Here is a 27,489-nt window from a genome sequence, read left to right as displayed (position 1 = left end):
TGTGGGGCCGTGGCTGGGAGAGCACTGCCAGCCCCCATGTCCCAGTGCCTTCCAGCCCTCAGATCGGCCCCCGGGAGCTGGGAGAACAGGGAATGCTCAGGGACCCAGCGTGGGATCTTGAGGAGGGAAGATGCTCAGACACCTCTGTGTACTGAGAATGGATTTCTTGCCTCACTGAAGAGGACAAGAATAATCTCCCAGCTTCTGAGTACACTGAGCATTAATAATGATAATGCAGTAAAGCCTCATTAAATTGGGCCTCTGATAATCTACTTGCCCTATTATTAGGCTTAGCAGAATTCAGGCATCTATTTTTATCAGAAATTGATGGGTAAAGCCTGGGTGCACTTGTGACTGCCATTGTTTACTGCCCAGTTTCTAATTTCTGGTCGATGCAGACGTTACGCCGGTGGGTCTGGCAAAGAAGGGCAGTGCAGAATTAAGCGTTTATTGATTAAAAGCAAATCCTACCGAACCTGCCTGGGATCTGTTCCAAAAAGACTGCCTCATCTGTCTGCTCAGCTCAGCATCCTCAGTGAGGATGCACCTGGGATGAAGCTGGCACAGATAAAGCTCTTTTCTTGCACCCCGCAGGGTGCTCAGGTCAAGAGGGAACAGCTCCTCCACCACCAGGCACCTCTTGGCCTTGGATCAGCTTTCTTATAGTTGGGGTGAACCCAGCCTGGCATCCAGTACACCTGACCCAGAGAACTTGAGCAAGCTGCCCTGCCTCCAGCCCAGCTGCTAGGCAGCAAGGAGGCATGCAGCCATCCCACAGAGCCCGTCCTGATCTTCATTTGCCTTTGACAGTCCTGTAAAGCATGCTTGTCCAGGTGCAGGGAGAACATCTGCGCATTATTTCCCCTTCATCCAACAAGCTGACACCTTTCTTTCTGGCCCCTCCAGCAGGCTGCAAATGGGTTGTCACTGGCGAGCCAGCCCCTGTTGGTACCTGTTAGGAGTGTGAGCCCAGGGAAGGCTGTTTCACCTCCCCACGGATGGCTGTGGCTTCACCTGCTTGCTGAATCTCCATCCGTCAGCCTGAGGGTTGCCACTGAGCAAAGTGTTTGTTTCTGTTTTCTCTGCAGAAAAATCCGTGCATTTCCCATCCCTCGCAGAGGCTCAGAAGCTGGGCACGGAGCCGCCGCCCACCTCGTGCTGGCCCCCCGTCCTGTCCTACTCCCGGGATGTGATAAAAACCTCTCCCCAGGCAGAGCCTCACCTGTTCCAGTATAACCCACCAGGCACGTGAGATCCCGTGGTGCCCTGACCCAGGGCTGGGGGCAGAGCTGTGATCGCAGCTGGCATCGTGTGCTGCTCTCTGAAGTCAGTGCAGCTCTTTTCTTTTTGGGTAGGACAGAGCTTGGCAGAAAGCTGCCACCTCTTGCTTTGCTCCAACACGGAGCAGCCTCCCAGCTGCTGCTGGGGCAAGCTGAAGGCAGCAGGCAGGGCTCCTGACTCCCACCAGGGTGGGTTAGGGATGTTATTTGTCCCAGGATACCATGAGTGTTCTCTAAGACACCCTTGGCACCATCGTGGGGGTTTCAGCCCTCGCTCTGCTGTGCCTTTCTGGCTGGAGAGCACACAGCTTGGATACAAAACCAAAGGGGAAGAGGCAATAACTCAAACAATAACAGAGGCTTTCAAAGCGATTGTGCTGCTTGGATCCTGGAGCAGGGTCAGCCTGTTCATGCCCTGCTCTCTCACTTGCTCATTGTTTTCCCTCGGTCGTGCTAACACTCGTGTTTCCCACGCAGGTCACCCTATCCCGCTCAACCTGCACGAGAGCTCCCGCTCGGGGCTGCAGAGGCTGGCGGGCATCTCCAACCCTCCTCCTCTCATCTCCTCCACCAAGCATCCCTCTGTGCTGGAGAGACCTGTCGGCTCCATCTCCCAGGTACGGGCTTGGGTGTGGGCAGTGGGGACACATCACTGGGCCGCCCCCTGACCTCCCCTCTCACACTGCAGGGAATGCCCATCCAGCTCCACACACCCTACAGCTCCGAGCACGCAAAAGTTCCCGTCGGCTCCATCACCATGGGCCTGCCCCTGACAATGGATCCCAAGAAACTGGGTAAGGAATGAGGGGGTGGTGAATGCTGTCTTGCAGGACGTGGCAAGGAGTAATGTTCTGGGAGAGCAAAGCCAGGCCTTGGTGCAGGCTGCCCAGGGAAGTGGTGGAGTCGCTGTCCCTGGAGTGTTTAGGAACTGTAGAGATGTGACACTGAGGAACGTGGTCAGTGGGCATGGTGGGGGTGGGGGTTGGTCAGTGCACTAGATGACCTTAGTTGTCTTTTCCAACCTTAAAGATTCTGTGATTCTGTATGTGCAGTGTAGGAAATTTGGTCAGGAACACTTCCCAGGCTATAAATACCACCTGGCTCACACTGGGATTGAAGGAAGGAAATCTGTTGCCACTCCTCAGGCTGGTAGGATAAAGAGTGAATGGCCTCAAGTGAACAAAGAAAGTGCTTAGTTTGCATATTTGGAAGCATTTCTTTACAGCAGAAGGAGATGGGCATGGGGCCACGTCTGGAGGGGTACACGCATGCCAGCCCCACACTGCAACCCCTGAAGGGACATTGATGGCTATGAGCACAGGAGGTGCCAGCAGGAGGCTGAGGAAGATGAAAGCCACACTGACCTGTGCTTCGTGTTTTCCAGTGCCTTTTCCTGGAGTAAAGCAGGAACAACTCTCTCCCAGAAGCCAGGCCAGCCAGCCTGAAAGCCTGGTGATGCAGCCGGCCCCAGAGGGCTCCGTCCTGCGGGGTGAGCATGCAGCTGCGTCCTGGTGTGGGAGGGAGGGGGATGCTCCACTGCCACACTGCCCACGGCTGCCATGGGGCTTCTGGGGGGATTTCTGGGTTTCCCTTTTTTCTTCCCCCATAGCAGTGCAGGGGAAAATAAATACAAAGGTGTTGCTTTTACACGATTTAAGTAATTCTGGTTTGTAAGCTCTCCCAGGTTTGTGCAGCCATACACAGAGTGCACGGTGCCTTGGCTCCAGCCCAGCACAAATAACACACAAATGAACTCAAACCACCCTGAGCTGCATCTCTCTGGAGATCTCTGATCACATCAGGAGGAGCTGAGACATGCTGTGCTTTCTCCCAGGCCCATCAATCTGCCCAGCTCTACTGTGAATGCACCATGGAGTTGGGAGCTTCAAAATAACGGCTCCTTGCACTGCCCAGCCCCATGGCTGCATCCCTTAGGGGGCAGGGTGGGGAGGGCTCTGCAAGGTGACATCTCCTGGAGGGCTTCCCACACTTGTTTGGCTGACCACAAATCACAGTTCGCCACCTTTATGTCCTGCAGGTACATCCCTCAGCTCTGCCTCAGGAGGGAGCATCACCAAGGGGACACCCACATCCAGACCCCCTCCAGAGTCGCCCATCACGTACCGAGGCTCCATCACACATGTAGGTCCCTCGTCTCTGTCGGGCTTTGCTTACCTGGGTGCTGCTCATTGGGCACGTGGCGTGGGACTGAGCAACACAGGGAAGCATCACAGTTCCCTTGCAGACAGCCTCAGCCTGGCGTGGCCCCAGCCCCGTGCTGTGAGAAAGGCAGAGCTTAGCAAGCAGCAATGCACGTCTGAGCTCCCCCATTGAATTTAGTAGCTGTCAAGAGCACAGGCAAAAGCAGCTTTAAATGGCTCTGAGAAAGTAATCCTGCCAGGGCAAGAAGTGGTGAGGAGGAGGAGATGGGTGGAAGGCTCTGCCCAGGCAGAGGGAGGGGGAGGCTGCGGGGTGCATGTCAGGTAACGAGCTCTGCTGCCAGCGCTGTGCTGCTCTGTGGGTCCTGCCCAAGGGCTCTCTTGAGCAGAATGATGCTTTGGCCTTAATCTCCACCATCCATCTTTAGAAGAGCAGCTGGCAAGCGGGCAATAGTTTTTGCAGCGTGAGTTATTGCTCATCTGGTTACGGAGCGGAGAGCATAAAAAAAAAGTCATCTGTTTCCCTTAGGGATTTTATCTGGCCATCATTCAGCTATTTAAAGCCACTCGTGCTCAGATTTTTGCATGCTTCTTTCAAGCAGGGTGACTGTGTCCCTTTTGGCCCTGGGGACCTTCACCTAAATCCTGGCTCAGAGCAAAAGCTTCTCCTGCCTGGTGCCCCACATCCAGCAGCTGCCAGGGCTGCAAGTGACACAGCAGAGCAGTGCATCCCCCTGTGTGCCCCTGCAGCAGCAATGGGCAGGCATGGAGGGCCTGGAGCACTGGTTCAGACAGTGAGCAGAGTTTAAGATGCTGTGTTACATCCAGCTATTTGATCCACCTACGTTCCTTTGTTTCACTTGGGATTGAAGGAACCAAACACAGAGCGAGAGGGCACTGCCACCCCCAGTGTGTGTGCAGATGGAGCACCCAGCCCTGCAGCAGCCCCCAGCGCTGTCGTTGATATTTGATCTTGCATTACTCATCCAGTTTGCAGGAGGCAGGTCTTGAATAGACGGTCTCTGCTCTGAAGCCATCTGTCATCATTTGCTCTCAAATCCCCTCTGAGCACGTCCACGGAAGGAAGATGACTTTACCTGGGGCTTGGAACACCAGCACCGGGTGTACCCTGCACGCCAGCAGTCAGAGCACTGAGCCTGGATGCTGCAGTGGGGTTTTGTGGACTGGTGTGGCTCAGATGGCTTTGTGCAGAGCACGAGTATCTCCACGTTGGGGTAGGGGAACAGTCTGCAGAATCTCAAAACACCGACAAAGCTGGTATTTTTAACTTGCTTTCTCTAAGGCCAGTTAGGCTCAGAATGGGTGCAGCTCAGCACAGGTGTTCCCTGCCATGGAACAGGGGGACTGCTGCTCCCACGGTGCCTGTTCCCACTTGGCACCAAGCAGGTTGTGATGGCAGAAGGTGGCAGAGGGGTGTTAAGGGGCTGCGACATCGCCAAGGACACCCAGCTCTGGGTATTGTGAAGGGGAGCCCCCTGGAGCACAGTGCCTGCCATCCCCACGCTGTCCTCACCCCTGCCTCTTCCCAGCAGCCTTCTGCAGCTCACGTACCTCCTTACCGCTCCTCGTTATTGTCCTCATCAATAATTAAGCCGCAGGTTTCTCGCTGATGGCTGTCAGGAAGCGGAGGCCGGGTGCGCTCTCCTCCGCTCAGCTTCCCCGGTGGAACAGAGTGTTCCTGTGTGCGAGCGCACTGCTTGCTTAATTGCTTGTGACACTGTTAAATATGGATCTTGGTGGCTTTCCAAGGGCACCCCAGCAGAAGTGCTGTACAAAGGAACCATTACCAGGATAATCGGAGAAGACAGCCCCAGCAGAGCGGAGAAAGTGAGAGAGGATGCCATGCCAAAAGGACATGTCATTTACGAGGGGAAGAAAGGCCACGTGCTGTCCTACGATGGTAAGTCGCAACCCTCGGCCTTTTGGGGGCAGGTGCTGGAGGGCTGTGCAGCGGTGCTGGGAGTCGGGAGCTGTGTGGGGAAAGGCCACGAAGTGAGGTGGGATGACCTCATGGGTTTACTTCCAGTGTGGTTTCTCTCTGCTTCACCGCACCTCCCTACAGCTGGGTTTCCCTCTGGCTCATGCTGTCCTCTTGCCTTGGTCACGGTGTTATTGGCCCCATCCTGGTGTACTGTGCCAAAAGAGGATCCTCAAGGTCTTAGGCCAAAGCAGAGCCTAAAGAACCTGTGAGATGGAGGCAAGTCAGGTAGCTTGGCATAGAGACATTGGGACATCAGGCTTCCTCCTTGGGATGTCTTGGGCACAGCAGCACCGTGGCTCTGTTTCCCTGTGGCACATGGGAGCTGGTGGCTCACTGTCCATCAGGAGCTTGGCCATGTGTCCTTCCCACATGGCCTGTGTGACAGCCAGCAGCAGAGCAGCACAGCACACTGAGCAGCACAGACAGATGCTGCCTCGCTCACAGAGCTGTCTGCGTGCCGTGCTGGGGCTCCTGTGCCTCCAGCTGCTGTGCCCAGTCCTGTGTGTTGGGAAGGACAGCACTGGGACGGTGTGACACAAATTGAACTGCGTTAGGGATTGGCAACAAGTGAGCCCCCAGCTCCCCTGGCTCCAGGGCAGGATGGAGGTGCTACTTGTTAGTAGGCTGACCCCTGGCTGCTCAGAGAGCAGTGAGATGCAGACCTGACAAAACAAATGTTGGCCAGTGGCTTCACTGAGGATGGTGCTGCTGTCGGGAGGGCTCAGCACGCCCTGCAGATGCTGCACTCAGACCCCCTGCACAGGAATATTGCCATGGGAGGTGCAGGAGCTGTGTTAGCAGCATCAGCACGCAGCCAGCAGCTGCTCTGTGCCTTTGTGCCTGCTCAGCAGACAGCAGCGCTGCCCATAAGGGCTCATCCTCAGGCTGTGGTGGCCTCCATGGGAAATAAGCAGGTGTTCATCTCCAGTGAAGCCAGGAATGCCTGCTGTGCTCTTCTTGGGCCAGGATAAAAGCAGCTGGAACTGCGCTCTGGCTTTGGCATGGCATGGCCATCTCACAGGGCTGCATTACTTCTCTTCTGAGTCAGATTTACAGAGATGAGTAAGGACCAGATCCTGCTCTCAGTCACCTCAGTGCTGCGCTCGCACGCCTGCAGCCCTAAGAGGGCAGGAGCTGCTTCCACCCTGCTGGGTCAGCCCAGCCCATGGGGGAAGCTGCTGGGCTCCTGCTGTGCCACCTCCCTGCAGGCGGCTGCAGGGCCTCTGAGGACAGGGCTGTGCCATGTGGAAGCCGCCTCATGCCACGGCCTCCTATGCTTGCTGTCAACTCTGTCCCAGATGAGAGGTGTCACCACGCAGGCGTGTATCTGTGCACCCTTTGGGACAGTTGGCAGTGCTGGTGCCAGGCAGGGCACAGGAAGCGCTCTGGGACTTGTTGTGCAAGCAGCTATTTCCATCTCCTTCACAGGGGCTTGGCGTCCCCAGCTGCAGCCATCTCCTCTCTCTCTGCCCTTTGGGGTGTGGAGGAATTAATGCCTTCCCTCCAAACAGCCTACTACACGCTCAATAGCATCGATCTGACCTTAAGCCATCCCTGCCCTGCAGCCCAGCCCCACTGCCTGGCTCCTTCCTGCAGCCAAAGAGTTAAAAAAAAATGAACAAACAAACAACAACAAAAAAAAAAGAAGTAAGAAAAATGAAATTGTTGTTGATGATGAATTTTGGCAAGCCGAAAAAAAATTGCAAATTCTTTAGTGTCATGAGGGTGCTTAAAATAAAAGAGCTGTAATGAGGCGAGATCCTGCAGCATGTGCAGGCTGAATTGTGCTAGATTGGTTATTCTCATGCTGCATATGATTGCGGATGGCTGCTGCGAGGCAGGGACGTGGCTTTGGAGTGGTTTTCTTTCTGTTCAGTCTCTCTCTTTCCCCAGTACAAAAGGGGCCGCATCCCCTCTGCAGGGCACAGATGTGCTGTGCTGGGGAGTGGCTGCGTGCAGTGCTTGCTGCTTTCCGAGCACCCCCAGATCTTTGCCCTTGAATGAAGCTGGATTGAAGGCTTAGGGCTGAACTACCTTTTGTCCCCGTGTACACAGCCCCAAACTCTGCATCCCAGCTCCAGTTTGCAGAAGAATTGGCTCCATGTTTGTGTGAGCGCACAGCCTGTGCTCTGTGGTCACTGCAGTTCTGCCCCATCATGGCACTGACGTGTGAGATTTTCACTGTCTGTCCCAGTCCCCATGTGCACTCATTGCTGTTTCAAAGGAACTCTCTGCTTTGCCTCTCCCCTCTCTTGTTTTTCTCGCCCAGGGAGTGTCTCAGCAAATGTTAAGACTGGAGAGGATCCCAAACAGTAGGTGTCTAATAAAAATGAAAACAAACAGCAAAACTTCCCGGAACTGCAGGGTTGCGCTCAGTGGAAGTGCAGCTGCCGACACAGGGGCTGGCCCCAAGCTGTCCCCTGCCTGCATCAGGGAGGGAGCAGAACGCAGTGGGGAGGATGCTCTACCCACACAGGAGGCACAGATCTGGAATCAGAGCAGGCAGGGAGGGCAGAACCAGCAGCTGGATTTCTTGGAAGCCAATCTCATGCAGCGTTTCTTGCGTTGCCAAGCGGTGGCTGTTGTTCGGGTGGGGTCTGATGTTGATTCTCGGTGTTCCCATTCCAGGTGGAGTTGCTGCTTCTCAGTGTCCCAGAGAAGACAGCAGGAGCTCAGGAGCTTCACATGAGCCCACGGGAACCAAGCGGACCTACGATATGATGGAGGGGAGGATCAGCCGTGGCTTGTCGTCCCGGGATCCGCTGTCTGCCAGCATTGAAGGTAGGTGTGGGGAAAGCCTTTCACCCCTGTTGCGTCTGCAGAGAGCCCATCTTGTCTCTTGCCTACATATCACACCTTCCCATGCCTGGCTGTGGTTTGCTGGGTCCCTGTTGCACATCCCAGCAGGGCAGCATGGCAGAACGGGGGCACAGACCAGCCTGTGTGCCTTTGGCTTCTGTCCTGGTGTACCAATTTCAGGACTACAGAAACGGAAGCACATATAAAAAGAGAAATCAAGTCATTTAGAAACTCCCCAGCGTCTGGCAATGCTGTCATTATACATTGGTTTTATATGAACTTCTGTGCCACAACCCAAGTTTCCCACTGTGATCTATCCTAGGTCTCATGGGTCGAGCCATCCCTCCAGACCGACACAGTCCCCATAACCTGAAGGAGCAGCACCACATCCGGGGCTCCATCACACAAGGTGAGGCTGCAGCAGGGCAGGGCCATGGCCAACAGTAAGATGGGGAAGTCTTACAGACACAACCCCTTGTTCCTGTGGTCAGGTTAGGGCAGGAGGAACCCACAGTGCGTATATTGGGGTCCAGCTGCAGGTGTGAGAGATTTTCAGTTGTGCTCAGTTTCTACCAGTCTACAGTCAGGAGTAGCATTCCCATTGACTGGCACAAAGGCAGGCTGCAGGTGGTACGAAATGAGCCCAGAAAGTGGTGGTGGTGGACAGTCCTGTTGCATCAGCGATGCAGCTGCACGTGTGTTTGGTTGAGCAGCAGTCCTTGAGTTACACGTGTTAACTGGAAGCCCCTTGGACTGAGCATTCCCATGGGGACGGTGTGTGTCTGGGAATCACCCTCAGTTTGTCTGCTTGGGGCTGCAGGAATACCTCGGTCCTACGTGGAGGCCCATGAGGACTACCTCAGAAGAGAAGCCAAACAGCTCAAGAGGGAAAACACTCCACCACGGGACTTATCCGATGCGTACAAGGTCAGGTCTCACGAGGGCCTTACTCCCCTGAAAATGAAGCCAGCCCATGAAGGCCTGGTGGCCACAGTGAAGGAAGCAGGGAGGTCAATCCATGAGATCCCCCGAGAGGAGCTGAGGCGGACACCAGACATCTCTCTGACGAGGCCTCTGAAGGAAGGCTCCATCACACAGGTGAGCACGTGGACGAGCAGCAGGTGGGCTCAGACCTACTAACCCCGCTGTGCTTGTAGGGAACTGCTTCCAAAGCAAAAGGGGAGAAGAGGGGGCTCTAGGACTCGGTCAGCAATCAGTAGGTAGGCTCTGCCTGGGTATAGGTTCCGCTTTCCCATCCTGCAGTGGATAAATGCAGTACCTCAGAGCTCCCTGGCATGCTGAGAAGGCGATGCCCTGTCCACACACACTGGAGCAGACACATTTGGCCCATGTCCAAGGCCAAAGTCAACATGGTGCCCTCAGCAGCTGTGACTCTGTTTGTGCACAGCCTCGGTCTCCTCCCTGTATGGGCAAGCGTCAATTCAGCAAGGCCAGTATTTAGGATGAAGTGTGGCATGCTGTCTCCTGTTGGGCTGCAAATATTTGCGAGGTTCCCATGGCACCTCGCAGTCCTACCTCATTTCACGGCATGTGTAGGAGAGGCGTGATGGGCACAGCCAGCCTTCAGTGGTGACTCATCTCCATCTTGTTGGAGCACAACAAGACATGCAGAACGGGCACTCCACCCTGCCCGTTTCCATGCGGTGCTGCTATCTCTGCTTTGCGGATGGCTCTCGTCATTTGACCAACTAAACTGATGTCTCTGGTGTACTGACCTACTGGCGCGGGAAGCATGAGTTCCACTGAAGTTTGGTGGGCTGTTGAATAGGAATTAGGAATTTCTTTTTTCTCAGAAAGAGCAGTCAGGCTCTGGCACAGGCTGCCCAGGGAAGTGCTGGGGTCACCGTGCTTGGAGGTGGTCGAGAACCTTGGGGACGTGGCACTGAGGCACATGGCTAGTGGGCATGGAGGGGAAGGGCTGCGGTTGGACTGAGGGCTCTTAGTGATCTTTTCCAACCTCAGTGATTCTGTAACTCTGCTTTATGCCTCTTTGACCCCTCATGTTCCTTGTGACCCCAGGGTACCCCACTGAAGTACGACAGCGGCTCTTCCTCATCGAGTACCAAAAAGCACGATGTGCGGTCCATCATAGGCAGCCCTGGGAGGACTTTTCACTCTGTGCACTCAATGGATGTCATACAAGACCCAAGGAATCTGGAGAGAGCTTACGAAGAAAGCCTGAAAAGCAGGCCGAGCCCAGTGACCAACTCGGGTGGCTCAATTGCCAGAGGAGCTCCTGTGATTGTACCTGAGCCAGGAAAGCCCCACCAGAGTGCCCTCGCCTACGAGGACCACCAGGCTGGGCACAGCACAGCATTCAGCAGCCACTTGCACAGAGGGTCTCCGGTCTCCACAAGGGAATCCACGCCACGGCAGCATGAAGGTAACTGCCAACTTTGTGTTTGGTGCTGGGATTTACAGCAGGGCACGTGGGAAGTCGCTGCTGATCTCACCTGTTCCCAGCAAGTGCTTGTCTGACCTGTTCTGTTCCAGCACCCACTCCTGCCTGCAGCCAAGGCTGACTCATGGGAGTGAGGGCTGCTGCCCTCCTGAGTGTCTTCCTTGTGCCAGACTTGGCCCTGGCACTCCTCTTTCTGAAGGTGGTCAGGAGAGCAGTGCTCTGGTGGAGGGGATTTCCACCTTTTTCACCAATCTGGTAAAATGAAATGGAAATGTGGTGTGTTTATCCGTCACCTCTGCAGCTCACCTCTCACAAGTGGGCCTCTGTGCCCATAGAGCCAAGCAGTGATCTGCTGGGATGCATTCAGAACCAGAGCACAGAAGGTCCCTGGCATTACAGCATGGCGAGAGGCAGTGCAGATCCCATTCCATAGGACACTGCCTATCAGGCCTGCTAGCTGTGGGTAACTGCAGCAGCCTGGGAGCACTGCTTTCCTCCAGCTTTGTGGCAGTGTTTGGGGGATGTTTGCATCTCCCACCTGCAAATCCTTGTCCTACACCAACAGTCTTATGATTTGGGGGTGTGCGGCACAAGACACTGCCATCTGCCAAAAACCAATGCCAGGATGCAGCTTTCCTGAAGGACCATAAATTTGAGCTGCACGTAGCAGAGCTCTCCAGAAATCTTCCAGCATCACTCATGGCCAAATGATGAGGCTCTGGACACATTTGGGGTCTCCATGGTCAGCTCATCCCTTTGCTCTGCTGTTTTTCCAGTGAGGTCCATCACTCTGGGAATGCCTTCAGCTGCTTTGCGGCTGATGAGGTTTGCACATATGGTGAGGATGGCATGAGGGAGGCAGCACCCAGGCTGTGGGAAGGGATCCCAAGGTGAAAATAAGTGTTCCTGCAAAACACCAGCAGGGAAGCGGGTTCCTACATCGTTGGGCTCATGGGAAGGCATGGGCTGGCTCTTTTTCTGAATGGTTCTGGGCTCATATCTGTGCAGTTTAGTGCAAGAGAAGTGTGTTCACGCTGCTTTGGGGTGACTGTCAGTTGCTGTCCACACTGTTGTTACAGCCAAGAACTGGTGATCATTGTCCCGGGTGGGGTGAGAAGTGCCACCAATGTCCAGCACAGGTTGGGAGAGCCAAGAAAAGGCCCTGACATTCCTCCAACCTCACTGTGAGCATTGGGCAAGAGCTGACAGGGCAGCTGGTGCCTGAACCCTCTGAACTGTGTTTCGTCACTGTGGCTGGGAGTTTCTGGGACTGCTGACTTCCATCGCTGGGTGCAAACATCCCCAAAACGCTGCCTGCAACTTGCAGGTTGCACGAGGTGGAGGAATGGGAAAGTCCTGTCCTACTGCTCCTTGCATCTGTGGCTCCACTCCCCACTTGGAAGAACTGCCTGTGCATGGCCTCCCTTTGGGGGTGGAGAATGAGGCCATTTGTCTGTCCCTCCCTGTGCAGATGCTGCACTGAACCATGCATAGGACTGGCATGGGTCCTTCAGGACCATATGCAGTGCTGTCGTAGCAAAGCCCAGCGTGCTGCACCTGGTGCCTGTGCCCTGTCCCAGTCCTGTGCTTGTGGGACAGTTTGAATGCTACATGGAGAGAGTGGGATGCCAAAGGGAGAGGTCCAGGCTGCGTGTGACGCAGGCAGTGAAGGGTGGGAGCCCCTCTCCATGTCTCATGGGGCACAGATGGGCTGGGACACGCTTCTCCTGCGTGCAACCAGGGCTTGGCTGCCTTGGTGTTGGTGTTGTAATGTGGCATGGCAGCACAGCAAAGAGGAAAGGTCCCTCGGGTTCAGGGAGAGCTGTGGGCGTCCCCTGAGGACACACTTGGCTCAAGGCACCCCTCAGAGACATGGCTTGGCTGCAGTGCTTGGTCTCTGACTCATTTCCTTCTGCTCGCTGCAGGGAGCATCACTGCTGGGAAGCCAGTGTCCCAGGACAGAAAAATCACCCCCACGTCGAGAGAGCTCACCAACTCCAAGTCTCCACATGCCCCTGTGCCCGACCACCACCACCCCATCTCCCCCTACGAGCACCTGCTGCGTGGTGTGAGCGGGGTTGATTTGTACCGAGGACACATCCCGCTGGCTTTTGACCCTGCTGCCATCCCAAGGGGAATCCAACTGGAAGCAGGTACTATTAGCAGGGGGGTTAATTGTCTTGGGATCATGCTCCAAAACCTAAGGTTATGCCAAGAAAAAGCACCGCTGTAGGTTTAGTTGTGGTAGATGTGATACCTCCCAGAAACCATTCCTTGGGAAGCACCGCATCGTTTCTCCGTCCATTTCTCTCCCAGCCGCTGCTTACTACCTGCCGAGACATCTGGCTCCGAGCCCCACGTACCCCCACCTCTACCCCCCGTACCTCATCCGGGGGTACACGGACACGGCCGCCATGGAGAACCGACAGACCATCATCAACGACTACATCACGTCGCAGCAGATGCACCACAACGCTGCAGCCACGGCCATGGCGCAGCGGGCAGACATGCTGCGCGGCTTGTCGCCCCGTGAGCCCTCGCTCGCCCTCAACTATGCAGCAGGTCCTCCCCATCCAGGAGGGGTTGGGGCTGTTCCCACGTTTTGGGAACCGGGGCCAAGTAACAGTGCCTCGCTGTCACCCTGACAGTCCTCTCGCTTCTCTCTCCAGGAATCATTGACCTGTCCCAAGTGCCACACCTGCCTGTCCTCGTGCCCCCCACCCCTGGCACCTCTGCCACCTCCATGGACCGCATCACCTACATTCCCGGCCCCCCCCAGACCTTCAGCAGCCGGCACAGCAGCTCCCCGCTCTCCCCAGGTAATGCTGCAGGTTTCTTTTCTCAGGGGAAACCGATTGGGCAGGATTCATTCATGGCTATGAGCTCAGCATGCTGGGAAACACTGGGGATCACAGAACTTTCCTACCCAGTGATCAGGACTTCCTCGCAACAGCTCCTCCCGTTCTGCTGTGGGGAGGTTCTTTGCTTTTCGTCCTCCTTCCCCAAAGTGGCAGCTAGCAAACAGCTTTGTGAGAGGTCAGACCCAGGAGATGTCGCCAGGACTACTACTATGTGATTTTCCTGGGCTTTGTCACTCAGGTCACTCTAGTCTGTCCTGCTCCAGGTGACCTTGGATGGAGCCATCTCTTATCTGCTCTGCAGACTCAGCAATGTGAAGGACAGGCAGCATTCCCTGTGGAGAGTGACTTTGTTTGCAGCCCTTTCATTGCCTTTCTGTTGTGTTTCAGGAGGTCCCACGCACTTGACCAAACAGTCGGGATCGTCAGAGCGGGAACGAGATCGGGAGCGTGAGCGTGAGAGGGAGCGTGAAAAATCCATCCTCGTTTCCACCACGGTGGAGCACGCGCCTATCTGGAGACCTGGTAGGCTGGGGGGCAGAGCTGGCACCATGCCTTGGGGCCTTGCTGGGTGGAGGTGGAGTCGGAACTCCAGAATGAAGGGCTGAATCCTTGGCTGTCTGCCCCCAGGTACAGAGCAGTCCAGTAGCCGTTCCTCCTCGCACTCTCACAGCCACCAGCACTCTCCCGTCTCACCCCGCACCCATGAGACCATCCAGCAGCGCCCCAGCGTGCTCCACAACACGAGCATGAAGATCATCTCCTCGGAGACCCCCACTCCTTCCGTCCTGCGGTACGTTCCCACACACCGTCCTGCCTCTGGGATGGATAGGTTGCTCATTATGAGGCATCTCGTGGGCACCTTGGAGATGCAGAAGGGTTGTTTTGGCCTTGTCCCAGCAGGAGCACAGCTGGGACTCATAGGAAAGTTGTGATGGGGAGAGGGGGTTATGAATGTCTCTGGGCTTGTCCCGTGGGCTTTGTTCTCTCTGGTGAATCCATCCAGGCCACATCAGGTATCACACAGCCAGCTATTCTGGCAGGCACCTGGTTGGCAGAGGCTTCATCTGAGCTCCCTCACTTGCTCCAGTATGTGCCACCTCTGTGACCCACGGCAGGCAGTTGGAGCTCAGTGATCTTTAAGGTTCCAACCTAAAACCATTCTGTGATTCTGTGCTCAAAGCCCACTGAGGATCACAGCCAGACAGTGCCAGTCTTTGGCCAAGCACTCCCCTTTGCCGCGTGCTTTTCTCTGACCTTTTCTCCATCACCTTGCAGAACCTCCTCCACCACTACCACGTCACCCATCCGCTCCGCAGCCTTCCCCTCAGCCTCCACGCTGCGCTCCTCCATCAGCGCGGCAGACGGCTATGCGGCCATGCTGGACCCGGCCGTCCTGCAGAAAGAGGCCTCAAGGGCACGGGAATCAAAGGCAGAGCGAGCCCAGACCGACAGCAACGTCTTCACCTCAAAGCTGCCCAGCGGGGCTAGCCTCGAACAGTCGCCTTCACCTATTAAAGCCATGGAGTCGAGGCCTTTACCTTCCTCCGGACCCGGTTCTTCTCATCACTATAGCAGAGGACAGGGGAAAAGCCAGCAGCACCACCACCCTCTGGACCAGCAGCACGCAGCCTCGGGCCCTGAGCACAGTAGAGAAAAGAGTCAAAGTAAACCCTTTTCCATGCAGGAACAGGAGCTCCGAGCACTCGGTAAGACCGCCGCGACAGCGGCCAACTTCATAGATGTGATTATCACATGCCAAATGTCTTGTGATAAGGGGCAGGGAGAAAGAGGCTCGCTGAGTACCAGCTCCACTAGCGATGGTAAGCCACGGGAGGGGAGGGAAGAGAGCTGTGGCCTGGCACCAATTTTATCTCATTATTTCTTATTTTCAATTGTACATTTTGGTTATTGGCTTTGTCAGCTCCCGAAGTGTGTTTGTCCCTCTCCTCCCCGATTGTTACGTTATTGCAGTCATTATTTAGGGATCTTCTCTTCTCCCACACTTCCCAGCCAAGCTCTGTTTTGCAAATGTCATGCAGTTCCTGGTGTTGCTTTTACAGACAACAGCAATTTGCTAATTCTGATTTCCCCACCATTAGAAATTCCCAGGCAGTCTGTAACAAACAGTTGTGGGCAATAAATTGAAGGAGCAAAGAGGCAAAGCAAGCATATGAGGATGATGTGGCCATTGGCCACTCAGCACACACGTCCTCACTCATGTCATGCCGTTGGGGTATCCACAGGCTGCAGCTCAGCGTGGCTCTGACTGGGTCCCCTTGCTACAGCTTTGGGCCTGAGAGGTGGGAGCTGCCAGCACGCCCTTGCTCATAGAAGTCGTAAGGAGGGCCGTTCCAGTGAGGGTGGCTCACCACACGTCGCCTTTCCAGAGGACAGCCCAAGGCATCCTACTGGGGCTGGGGCAGTGTGTCAGTGGGGCAGGGTGCATCTGGGCACCGCTCAGCATTGCCAGCTCTGCCTGGAAGGGGCGGTTTCTAAGAATGGATTACAAGGAGGGTGAGGGTCTGTAGGGCAGAAGTTGTGAGTGTTGCCCAACCCTGGCTGAGCTGACAGGAAAACAAGAACCTTCTCCAGATCCTTAGCCCCACTCCATGGAATTCTGACCCATCTTGCCTCAGTTTCCTCACTCTTAAAAAGTAACGTTGATCCATTGCAAATCAGCACATTTTGAACCTTGAGTCTCTGCAAAGTATTTAAAAGGCAGACAGAGGACAAAAAGAACATCTGTGTATTTGAGGAGGTGGGCTCAGGGGGAAGAGCATGAGGCAAACCTGCAGGGGTTGAGTCTGGGTCCTGACTCTTTTGCTGTCACTGTCAGCTGCATGTCCAGATCTGCGGGAATGCGGTGCAGATCCCACTGAACCCTAGGGTTCAGCCAGACCCCGTCCACTTCTTTCTTCCCTCTTTGCTGAATGCACAGCTGCCCACCAGCGACCACGCAGTGCTAGGGAACAGCTAAGCAACTCCCAATTTTAATGCCCTTCTCACCTTTATCCAGGCTTTCACAGCGGATACAGCCCTGACCGGATCGAAGCCGTGAGTCCTGTCAGCTCGCCCAGCCTATCCCATGAGAAAGGGGCCAAGCTGCTGCAGGACATGGAGAAGGGGCACGGGGAGCACGACCCAAGACAGAAACAGCAAGGTGAGAGCAGGGGCCCGGTGCCGTGCTGAGATGGTGTTCAGCCATCGGGAAACGGGACACGAGCGTCACCTTACTTCAGCTCTGCTCTTTGTGCCTTCTCCAGCCTCTCTGAAGGCCTCAGGCCCTGAAGCAGCCCACCTGCAGCACCTCCGGCAGCCTGACGGCCCGCAGCCCCAGTGCCAGCCCCTGCAGTCCAGCCAGAGCGTCAAGGGCATGAACCAGCGGGTGGTCACACTGGCCCAGCACATCAGTGTAATTAACCTGGTTTTCTTTCCTCTGGAGGGAGGAGGGAAGGGCCATGTTTAGAGCTTATATGAAATATATCTGGTGGGGAGGGCCCGGGAGTGATGCTAGAGACTTGGTGTAGAGCCAGAGAGAGCAAAGTGCATTGGATGCGTTCATCGCAGGTCCTTGTGTCCCAACCTAGCTCATCGCAAGAGCTATTGCTGACAGGACACAGAAGTTACATCCCTGCAAGGCCTTACCAGCCTAATTTCCTCCTGCTAGTCTTTAGCTGACTCCTGTAAAAAGTAAGAAATAAAACCCAACTCTTCTTCTGACCCAAGGATTTCTTCTTCTAGGAGGTCATCACCCAAGACTACACGCGCCATCACCCCCAGCAGCTCAATTCCCACATCCAGACCCCAGTGTACTCCTTCCCTGGGGCTGCGTGCCCCGTACTGGACCTGCGCCGCACCCCCAGCGAGGCATACCTGCAGCAGCAAGAGCATGCAGTGGCTTCCAGGATCTCCCCACAGAACGAAGGAGGCAAAAGGTGAGCTCAGAGAGTTGAGTCACAGCAGACACAGACAGGTTCTGCCAAGCAGTTGCCATGGCCATGGTTGGTTGGGTTTTGAGTATCTCCATTGATGGAGACTTCAGAACCTCCCTGGACATACTGTCCCAGTGTTTAAGCACCCTCACAGTCAAAAAAGTGTTTTGTGTTCAGATAGAGTTTCACTCATTTTGGTTTGTGCCCACTGCTTCTTTTGCTGTCTCAATCCTCAGTCTCTGGCACTGAGCAGTGACCTTTCAGACCAAAAATGGTTCCAAAAAAGCCCACAAAGAAACATACTTTCCACTGGTTCAGAGTGAATTTTACCTTCGTTGTTCCTAGTGATTCTTGTTGCTTCAGGCAGCACTGTTACTTCTTTTGTTATTTTTGCCAAATCATGCAGATAGCACTAGAAAGTATGATTGAGTTGGAAAAAGTGGGAAATGTGGGGATGGTGTCTGTCCTCCCACCCCAGCATCAGAGTTCAGTGAAATCCAGGTATGTCCAGGAAGCAGAAGGTCTCGAAACTTACAGTTCCTTGTCGGTAAATGCCATTATTTCCCTCAGCTCTGCATGGTCTTAGGGTTGGATTTGTAAAGTCAGGGGAGAGAGCCCAGCCTTGGGCAGCCAGAGATGAAAACAAAACTGAGAAAAAAAAACATAGGAAGAACAAAAATGTAAATTCCCAGAACCGCCTATGAGGAATTCCTTGTGGGCTCAACCCCGGCCACCTCCCAGGCTGCAGTTGGAGGGCTGCGTCCCCCCGGCCGTCCCACACGGGCCCACCATGACCCTGCAGTGAAGTGGATGGAGATGGTGGGTGCTGCCCTCCTGTGCATTAGCAAATATAGTGGAGAATCACAAGCTGTGTCCCCAGAGCATTGATGTCCACCCTCCGGAGGAATTGCGTCCCTGCAAACGCAGGAGTGGACAGATGCTGGGGCTGAGCTCCAGCTCTGCTCCCTCGTGGCATCCCCCCCTGGGATGTTGGGGGCATCACTGCCTGACTTGCTGCCTGGAAATCTGGGCCGCATCTCCGCTCAGCGCTGCTCAGCAAACGCCTGCAGTTCAGAAAAGCGCCCAAACTGCACTGCTCCGAGGGCTTGTGTTAAACGGTGCCAGGAGCCCACGAGGGTGGGGAGCTTGGCTTCATTCCTGCTGTACTGCAAGCTATTTCAGTCCTTCCCCATCACCCCACACGGAGACTGAGCGTGTTGCAGTGCACCGATCGCATCTCCCCATCGCCGTCCTCAGGTCCCCGGAGCAGAGCAAAGCCTCAGCTGGCGGCGGGTCGGACAACTGTATCGAGCCCGTGTCTCCACCAGACGGCGTGGGAGAAGCGGAGCACGCCAAGAGCGCCACGTACCCGATCCTGTACCGTGAGGGCGAGCAGCTGGACCAGAGGTACTGCACAGCCATCCCCACGCTCACCTCCACCCAGAGCACGACCCCATCCCTGGGCCCCATCCCTGCTGAGCTGGAAGCTCTGCTGTTGGCGGCTTTGATAATCATGCAGCTGGGCCAGCTGGCTCCCACAAGCCATCCGTGGAGCTGGCCTCTGCGCTGCGCCTCCTAGGACATGGCCACGCTGCTGCGTGCTGCTCAGCACTGCAGCCTGGTTGTGTTCCCATCCCTTCTGCTGCTGCTTCCCAAGGGCCCTCTTCAGTCCCATCTGAGGCATCTTTCTGTAGAAACTGACTCCCTGAATGTTTGGCTGAGCAACAGATCTGCTCTTGGGGAACTGATTTTTAGGTCTGAAGTAGTTGAATGGGCTCATTTATTGAAAGGTGGGAAGAATTAGGGCATAGATTTTTTCTTGCAGATGGAAGCAATGTCACATCCCGGGTCATCATGGAAGGATATAAGGAAAAAGGGATTTTCGGATATGAGGAGGAAGTTTTTTACAATAACGGCAGTGAGGCACTGCACAGAGTGCCCAGAGAGATGGTGGTGCTCCATCCCTGAGGTCTGTGAGCACTGATGGAGCTGGGAGTGTCCCTGTGCACTGCAGGAGTGGGACCAGACAACCTTTGGCGGTCCTTTCCAACGCTAATGGTTCTATGATGGGTTGGATATCCCAGATATCTCAGGAGCCCTGTACTGATGATGAGGAGTTGCACTAAGAGAAAAGTGCAGCTCTAGATAGGACATCATGACCTGGACATTGCAGAGGTTTCTGATGGCTTTTTGCTTTGCAGGATGGGGTCCAAGTCCCCAGGAAACAACACTCAGCCTCCAGCTTTCTTCAGTAAGCTGACAGAGAGCAACTCTGCCATGGTGAAGTCCAAGAAACAGGAGATCATCAAGAAGCTCAGTACGACCAACAAAAATGAGACGGAGTACAGTAAGAACATGGGGATCTTTACTTTGGGGCACAAGGGGAAAAGCCTTGAGGACACATGAAGCGAAGGAGGTTTGGGGAAGAGTGCTGTTGTGTTGCAGGCTGCGAGCTCCCAGCCAGCTCTCTGCATCATGCCGTGGTTTCTTGGGAAGTGCAAGCACCAAATGCTTTTCATTGCATCTGGGGAAGCAATGGGAGCCTTCCCAGCTGCACATCTCCATGCTGTGGGGCTGTCAGTCCCACCCTGTGGCAGCGCCAGATAACCTCAAGAGGAAGGAAATAATGAGCTGAGCATGGAGGAGACTTACAAGCAATTGATATTTTAATGAATGGCCAGCCAAACTGAATCCTTCCTCCTTGAGGTGCATCTCTCCCAAACGTTACTTTAATCCTTACGTCAATATTGGTGTAACTCTGTAAAACTAACCAGGCTGGCTTATATTAAAAATCCAGCCCATTCATTCATTAACCACTAATAGAGTAGATAGGATCATAATTTAATTTAGCCCTGCATTATACAGTCAGTACTAATTCAATTTGAATCCATCTTACAACAGCTGCATTGGATAAAAGCAACTGAGCTGTCTCGTCTCCTGGATGATGTTACCATGAGCCAACAGTATTGTTATGCCCCTTTGGGGACGTGCAGCTGAACCCCATGACCTTCCACACTTTTCCTTATCAAGGGAAAATATACAGAAATAGGAAACACCTTTTATTTGATGAGAATTTCTGTTATTCTAAGGAAAGCATTATCCAAGTCAAATAGCTCAGCTAAGAGGGAAAATATTGATGTAATGTTTCTTCTCCTCCTCCTCGCCCTCCCCACTGCCCAGACCTGCTCCTTGGGTATGGAGGACTGGAGCCTATGGGAATCCCACAGGCGGGAGAGGGTTTAACTTCATAGAGCTCTCAATCCAAAGGGCTGGAGGGAGGGATTGCAGTGCTGGATGTGAAGGCATCGCCCTGGGATCTGCTTCTCTGCCATTTCCCAAGATGTGACTGCTGGCCTTTAGGCAGAGCTGCCCCGGGGCTGGGGGCTGTTGTCAGCCTGGGCGCTGCTGTGGAACACGAGCTCCCCCAGCTCCATGGCTCCAGAACAGCGCTGCTCTGTACTCAAGAGCTTCTTTGTTTCTCCCCAGATGTTGGGCAGCCTGGGACAGAGATTTTCAATATGCCAGCGATTACTGGAGCAGGTAACTCATACTATGTCTGTATTATGCCTCATTCCATACCAAGTTCACAGCTATCCAGAGCAGGAAGATAGGGTGGTTGGAGCGTCTCCGTTTTTCCTTCTGCAATAATGCCAAGAGTGGCATTGCTGAGGCTGCAGCCTCACTGCCCTCCGTCGCTCCCTGCTGCTGTGTGCAGTGTGACTCCTCTGAGAGCTTCACAGAGGATGAGAAAGAGTCAGAGCTGTGCAGAGCTGAAGGGCAGTGCAGGAGCTAAACTGGAGGTCTGGAGCTTCCCGCAGGCTCAGCACCCTCCCCAGATCTGCACCTGTGGCTTTTGGCCCAGCTAGGAAAGGAAGAGAGAGAGCAAAGAGGGATTGAAAGCAGTCCTACAGGGTTGGGCAGTGGGGGCTTCCCAGACGTGGGGCAGGTCAACCTGAGGGAGGAAGATGGCGTGAAACCTCTGCCACCAGCTTCTGGCATAGCTGCAGAGAGGTCTGTGTGGGGACAGAATGCCAACAGGAGAGTCCCAAAGGACTCTCTGCCAACCAAAGTTGGCAGCACTCGGCCCTCACTGTCTCACCTGCCCAAAGGCAGAGGTGGATGCACTCCCCCAGCAGCACCTCGAGGAGATAGGGCCCCTTGCTGCAGTGCTGTGGCATAGCCATGCTCTCCCAGAGCTGTGATGTACTGCTGGACAGGAGGCACATCCCATAGGTGCTGTGTACCTGCCCCCATCCCCATGGAGATCCAGCCCTGCCAGCAGAGCAGCTTTCTCAAAGGAAATCCCCACTGAGAAGTATTAAATAATACTTCATAAATGATTAACACCTCCTCCAGTGGAGGATGCCTCTGGGTTGTACTGTTTAATTATGAGGAGGAATGACCAAATTTCCCCCACCAAGGGAAGGAGCAGGGAGTGCCATGCACACTTCTGTGCTGCTCTGCCTCAGCGCAGGTCCCGAGCCCAGGGCTGTGGGCACGGATTGTGCTGCAGGAGGGCAGTGCATTGTGGCACATCTGTGGCAGGCAGAATTTGTGGGGTGAAGCCCAGTGTCCCAAGAGCATCGCCTGGTTCCAGCTGCTCATAAGCACAGGGAGTGGGGGGTCTGGAGGGGGCAATGGGGGCAGCCTGCTCCTTTCCAGGGATATGAACCCCCTGGGACGGGGCGAGCTGGGGGCTGTCAGGGGATTCCAATGCCGGCCTGCTGTTCTTGTGTCTGTATTTTGCCCTTGCTTGTTCCCTGTAACCACCGCGTTGGGAATGACGGTCGCGTGGCTGAGCCTAGTGCCCTCTGGTCCCTGCGCTGCACTATAACTGCATGGCTTCTGACACTCACTGCCACTCGGACATACACCTTGCCTCTGCAGCCTGTCCCGCAGCTGCGGCCAAGCCCAGGGGGACCCCATGGGGGGGTTGGGGCGAGGAGGGACTGAAGGACCCACCCTGCCCTGCAGGCTGCGTGCCCCTCTCCCACCTCCTATGCTGATGCCAAATCTGGGCAGTTCTTTCCAATCCAGTTTTTACGTTTTTTTTTCTAAGTGCCCCCTCTTCCTCCCTTGTCTCTCCCTCCTTGGGAAGCCCCAGCCTCCAGTTTCTCCACACAAACATATTGCATCCGTACGTGCATCTGTGCGGACTCCCCACAGCCAGGCACTGAGCCAGGTGGGAGCGCAGCCCCCTCCTGCTGCACCCCAGGGCTCAGCGTAGACCCTTCCCCACTTCCTCTGAGCCCTCGGCCCCATCTCAGCCCCTTCCCCTGCCAGGCCCTGGGGCGGGATGGAGTGGGGAGGAGGAAGAGGAGGAGGAGGAGGAGGAGGAGGGGGGCCAACATGCGTTGCAGAGCTTTACAGAACAAGATGACAACATTTGTTGCTTTGCGAGAATGTGCTGACTGTTTGTTTCTTCCCTCCTCCCTTGTCTCCTTTCTCCCCTTTCCCCGTCCCCCCATCTTTCTTCTCATTTGGCTCCCCCCCACCTCCCGTCCCCTCTTTCCTCCCCTTCCCGTATCTCCCAGGGCTAATCAGTTGTAGGAGCCAGTCGGTCCAAGAGAATTCCAGTACCAACATGGGGTTGGAGGCAATAATTAGGAAAGCCCTAATGGGTAAATATGACGAGCAGTGGGAAGAGCGCTCACCTCTCAGTGCCAATGCTTTTAACTCTCTGAATGCCAGTGCAAGCCTGCCCGCTGCTATGCCCATAACTCCTGCTGATGGACGAAACGAGGACGTGCGCTCCTTGCCAGGTCTGCAGCCCTCTCCACCTTCACTCTCTCTGTATTATTAATTCTCAGCATTTCTGTTTCCCCTTTTGTGGGTGGATTTGTTTTTCCCCCCATTTTTGTTCATTTTGGTTTTCTTTTCTCCCCACCCCAGCTTCAAGCTTTGTGAATCCGCTGATTAATCCCAGTCTTGTTTGATGTTCATTTAATAGTCTCAGAAGGTGCTGATGCTTTCTCTAAACCACTGACCGTGCTCCTTTCCCCATTCCCCACTGTGTTTTTTTAATACCTCCTTTTTTCTTTTTTTTTTTGTTTTAATCACGTAAAGGAGGTTTATGGGATGGGGAAGCCAACACCCAAAAGACTAAAGCAATAAACCTTTATTTAGAGCCACCCCAAACTATTCATAAAACCCCATCCCATGCCCACACAGCAGGAGGGAGTGTTCAGATCCAGCACTGCCTTCCCAGAGCTGGGCTCCAGAGCTGCTCCAAGACATGAGCAGGTGCAGGGGACACAGGGGAGTGCCATGATTCTCTCCCCAGGCTCAGGGTGTCAGTGCTGAGATGGGCAGTGCCTGGAGGAAGAGAGAGGACTCACATACAGAGCCAGGAGGGATAGATGGGGAGGCCATCTGAGAACAGGACTGGGGCACACCGAGTTTTTAGTGCCTCGGGGGATTTGCTCAGTGTCGGTTCTGCACACCCTCAGCTTGGGAAGGGAGCCCCAGTTTGTTTGAGGTGTGCATTTGTGCCCCACACAGAGGGCTTGATGGGTGCTGGGGCAGTCTCCAGCCCAGCTATGTGTGGGGGCATGTGGTGCTGAGCCCTGCCCAGCTGGCAGCCAGCGCTCCACAGCTTGCTGCAGGCACGCTCTCTGGCTGCTGCATGAGCCCAGCAGCTTCTGCCACCCATGCTTCCCTGTGCCCGCTGAGGTCTGCCTAGGGCAGGTGGGGTGGGACAAGAGCCCATCCATCCCCTTCTGGGAGCTCTGTCCTCCTTAGCTGGGCTAATGTTCCCAGCACAGAATGTTCTGTCTCCTAAACCTTAAAAATCTGGCTGAAACATGGCCAGAGATTGTGCTGTAAGGATGGATTAACAACCACAGAAATGAGGGACTACAGCCCTGTGTAGCTATGGGGTCCCTGGAGCTCCCATCGCCCCGTGCAGGGCAAGCTTGCCTCCTGCCACCAGCACCTTGCAGGCTTCAAACAGCACGCGGGGCTGGGGAAGCGCAGAGGGGTGCACGCACTCTGTGCCCAGTTTTCCCCCAAAGTCAATCACGGCTCCATCCTAGCAGGGCCGGCTGATGAGCAGGCGCTTCTCTTTGCAGCAGGAGGGGGGAAGCCAAAGATCGCCGCCAGACCCAACAGCCGCAAGGCCAAGTCGCCGGCGCCCGGCCTGTCCTCTGGTGAGCGGCCGCCATCCGTCTCCTCGGTGCACTCAGAGGGGGACTGCAACCGGAGGACGCCCCTCACCAACCGTGTCTGGGAGGACCGGCCGTCATCCGCAGGTATAGCATGGGGAGGGGGACGTGTCCCTGAGGTCTCCCACTGGTCCCACAGCACTGACCCTCTGCTCTCTGCTCCACACAGGCTCGACGCCGTTCCCCTACAACCCGCTCACCATGCGGCTCCCCAGCGGGGTGGTGACAGCGGCCCCGGCTGTGCCACTGCCACAAGGAACGCCTGGCGGGCAGCACCATGCCTGGGACGAGGAGCCCAAGCCCCTGCTCTGCTCCCAGTACGAGACCCTTTCGGACAGTGAATGAGGCGAGCCAGGGGCAGGGAGACGGCGACCAAAACGAAGGCGCGGGGAGCGAGGTGCCCGGGGCCTGGCCCCGCTGGCTCTCATGAGCAAAGATGCAGGAGCAGAGCTTTTTTTTCGGTTTTTAATTTTTCTTTCTTTTCCTTCCTCTCCCAACCGGCCAGTTTGGTGGGGATTGTGGGGATTATTTTTCTTTGTTTTTTTGTTTTTTTGTTTTTCCTGTGTTTTTTTTTGTTGTTGTTGTCGTTGTTCTTGTTGTTCTCAACATCTGGAAACGTCTGCATCTTCTTCAGTCTAAGAAAGAAAAAAGAAGCCTTAACGAGACAAAACCCAAGGATCCCATCTTTGTCCTTGCCAGCATTGCTGGGCAGTGACCCTGCACACCATGTCCCAGGGCTGCGCGCACACAGACGCTCTGCTCCATGGCGCCGGGCTCCGTGGGGCCGTGCCACGGAAACACAAAACCTTGAAACGGTTTAACAACAACAAAAACAAAAGATTTAAAATGCTTCATAGGATTGAACCCGATTTGGTTTCCCTCGGCAGGGTGGGAGCTGCCATCCCCGCCGCGCAGGACGCGTCAGCTCAATGCGCTTTGCACGCAGCTGGGGGAGCAGGGAGGGCGTGAAGAGCCATTTCTGAGAATATTGCTTGTCCCTTCGGTGGCAGAGGGCCTGGGCTCCATCGGTGTGGGAGGAGATTCCCCGTGCTGCCCGCAGACGGGCTCGGTTGCTTTAAGTGCATTGTTTTCTGAATGGTGAGAAAAGGCAATTGTAAATTGTATTGGTCTACAGGGTATATTTTTGATACCTTCGGTGAATTATGTCGATATTTTACGCAAGGAAGGACTTAAACAAAACACAGTATTACATGCTGTAAAAGAGGTTCTGTTCTTACACGCAGGCTTTGATGTGTTTGTCCATTGTATGGAAATGTTTAAAAAAAAAAAAAAAAAAAAAAAGAGATGGTAACAGTGATCCATCAAAGTCATCTGTAAGTCAGGAGAATGTATAAACTTAGTTTAAAAAATAATCTTGCCATGGTTGCAGGGCCCCCATGACGTACACCGCTGCTGACTGAGCAGAAAGCCTTTGCTGGTTGCAGGCATTGGTTCTCCAGAGCCCTCCGGAGCTGCCGGGTGTGGGGCAGCGCGGCAGGGAGCCAGCGGGGCAGGGAGCTCACAGGAGAATTTAAAAAGAAAAAAAAAAAAAAAGGAAAAAAAAAAAGTTTTTATTGTATTTTTGTGATACACATGAATGCTCTACTTTACATTATTTTTTTCATTCCATGATGTTGGATCATATCTGCAGTTACATGGTTAAAGAACAAAAATATTAGACTTTTTTTTTTTTTCATTCACTTCTGCTTTCTCGCTCCGGGGGAAAAAAAAATGGCAAAAAAAAAAAAAAAAAAAGTATTAAATGCTTTGCATTCTATACGCTAGAGGAAACAAGAGCACGGCACAGACTTCCCGCAGCCCGCAGCAGCTCTGACCTGCCAGGCAGTGAGCATCGCCCAGTCACCTCTCCATGGTTCTTTCTTTTCCCCCTGCAATGATTCTGATTTCAAAGCAAGAGAACGATGGTGTTTGTTGTTTGTTTGGGGTATGGTTTTGGTTTGGTTTTTTTTTTTTTCGTTTTTTTTTTTGTTGTTTTTTACAATGTACAGGTTTTTAACGTTCATCGATGTTTGTGTCTTTTCTGTTGTGCTTTTTTTTTTTTTTTTTTTTTTTTAAAGACAAGACAATGCACAATGACGTGGAAGCGTTTCCATTCCCAGGTTATTGCTGCTGGTATCTCCCCGGCTCTGAGACGCAGAGCTGACAGAGCTGATGTCTGGGCATAACGCTATTCAAAGTGTCACAGATTTTTCTGGGAAAAGTCCAGGTTCGACCCATCTTCCAAACCGCCTCTTCAACCTTTTCAGAGAGAAAAAGAAAAAAAAAAAAAAAAAACAACAAAAAAACCACAACAAAGAATAAAGTTACCACTTGGCACAGTAGTGCTGCTTTGGTGTCTTGAAGAGAGGCCGAGAGAGGCGCAGGTCGCTGCAGGTTTCGTGGAGCTGCTGGATGGGGGGCAGCCCTGGCAGCGCTGGCCATGCCGGTGTTGGCACTGAGGGACGCAGCCTGGGGCCGAGGCGCTCCTCAGCACAGCATTTGTGAGGGCGGCAGCGGGCAGCCTTTGGGTTGCTGTCATGGCGCTGCATCCTGTCACATCTCCTCCTGCCTTTTCCCACAAGCTCTGGCTGTAGCCAACCCTGCTGCCACCAGGGCTTGGCTGTGGGACATCCCGTGCCGCGCGGCCTGAGGCACGCTGCCTGAGCCCTGTCACGTCACCCCGCCTCCCCTGAGGAGGCCTCACAGCCTGGTTGTTTTCTTCTCGTTATCCCTTCGTGTGCCCAAAGCAAAGGCGCTGTCAGGGCTCCCTGAGCCCACGGTGAGGGGCTGTGGTGCTGTGGAAAGCTGTGAGGTTTTGGTGAGGTGACGTCCGCCATTTTGGGGCCGTTGGTTCACTGGGCTGGGAGCGTC

General features: G+C 54.5%; 1 protein-coding gene across 11 annotated transcripts in view; it reads left to right on the top strand.

The window, feature by feature from the left end:
* The window catches only part of NCOR2 (nuclear receptor corepressor 2), a 163,778-nt gene extending 137,466 nt beyond the window's left edge, over positions 1 to 26,312 (top strand). For 6 of the 11 annotated variants that reach the window (XM_048964369.1, XM_048964368.1, XM_048964366.1 and 3 more), the window contains exons 23-47: positions 1,089 to 1,244; positions 1,758 to 1,897; positions 1,969 to 2,074; positions 2,665 to 2,769; positions 3,319 to 3,422; positions 5,210 to 5,360; positions 8,070 to 8,222; positions 8,563 to 8,649; positions 9,061 to 9,338; positions 10,281 to 10,644; positions 12,588 to 12,815; positions 12,979 to 13,224; positions 13,332 to 13,481; positions 13,911 to 14,045; positions 14,151 to 14,313; positions 14,799 to 15,229; positions 16,540 to 16,683; positions 16,787 to 16,935; positions 17,265 to 17,458; positions 18,713 to 18,862; positions 19,657 to 19,802; positions 20,942 to 20,995; positions 22,990 to 23,217; positions 24,526 to 24,705; positions 24,788 to 26,312. In XM_048964369.1, the coding sequence (XP_048820326.1) occupies positions 1,089 to 1,244; positions 1,758 to 1,897; positions 1,969 to 2,074; positions 2,665 to 2,769; positions 3,319 to 3,422; positions 5,210 to 5,360; positions 8,070 to 8,222; positions 8,563 to 8,649; positions 9,061 to 9,338; positions 10,281 to 10,644; positions 12,588 to 12,815; positions 12,979 to 13,224; positions 13,332 to 13,481; positions 13,911 to 14,045; positions 14,151 to 14,313; positions 14,799 to 15,229; positions 16,540 to 16,683; positions 16,787 to 16,935; positions 17,265 to 17,458; positions 18,713 to 18,862; positions 19,657 to 19,802; positions 20,942 to 20,995; positions 22,990 to 23,217; positions 24,526 to 24,705; positions 24,788 to 24,963 (4,418 nt within the window). In that variant the 3' untranslated portion in view covers positions 24,964 to 26,312. The remainder of the gene's footprint in view (positions 1 to 1,088; positions 1,245 to 1,757; positions 1,898 to 1,968; positions 2,075 to 2,664; positions 2,770 to 3,318; positions 3,423 to 5,209; positions 5,361 to 8,069; positions 8,223 to 8,562; positions 8,650 to 9,060; positions 9,339 to 10,280; positions 10,645 to 12,587; positions 12,816 to 12,978; positions 13,225 to 13,331; positions 13,482 to 13,910; positions 14,046 to 14,150; positions 14,314 to 14,798; positions 15,230 to 16,539; positions 16,684 to 16,786; positions 16,936 to 17,264; positions 17,459 to 18,712; positions 18,863 to 19,656; positions 19,803 to 20,941; positions 20,996 to 22,989; positions 23,218 to 24,525; positions 24,706 to 24,787) is intronic. The other 5 variants (XM_048964374.1, XM_048964373.1, XM_048964370.1 and 2 more) reach the window with 3 other exon arrangements.
* Positions 26,313 to 27,489: the final 1,177 nt, after the last annotated feature.

This window comes from Lagopus muta, chromosome 17, assembly GCF_023343835.1.
Source record: "Lagopus muta isolate bLagMut1 chromosome 17, bLagMut1 primary, whole genome shotgun sequence".
In the NCBI taxonomy this organism is placed as follows: Eukaryota; Metazoa; Chordata; class Aves; order Galliformes; family Phasianidae; genus Lagopus; species Lagopus muta.
The sequence above is the reverse complement of the archived record's forward strand: the minus strand, read 5'-3'. Positions and strand labels throughout refer to the sequence as shown.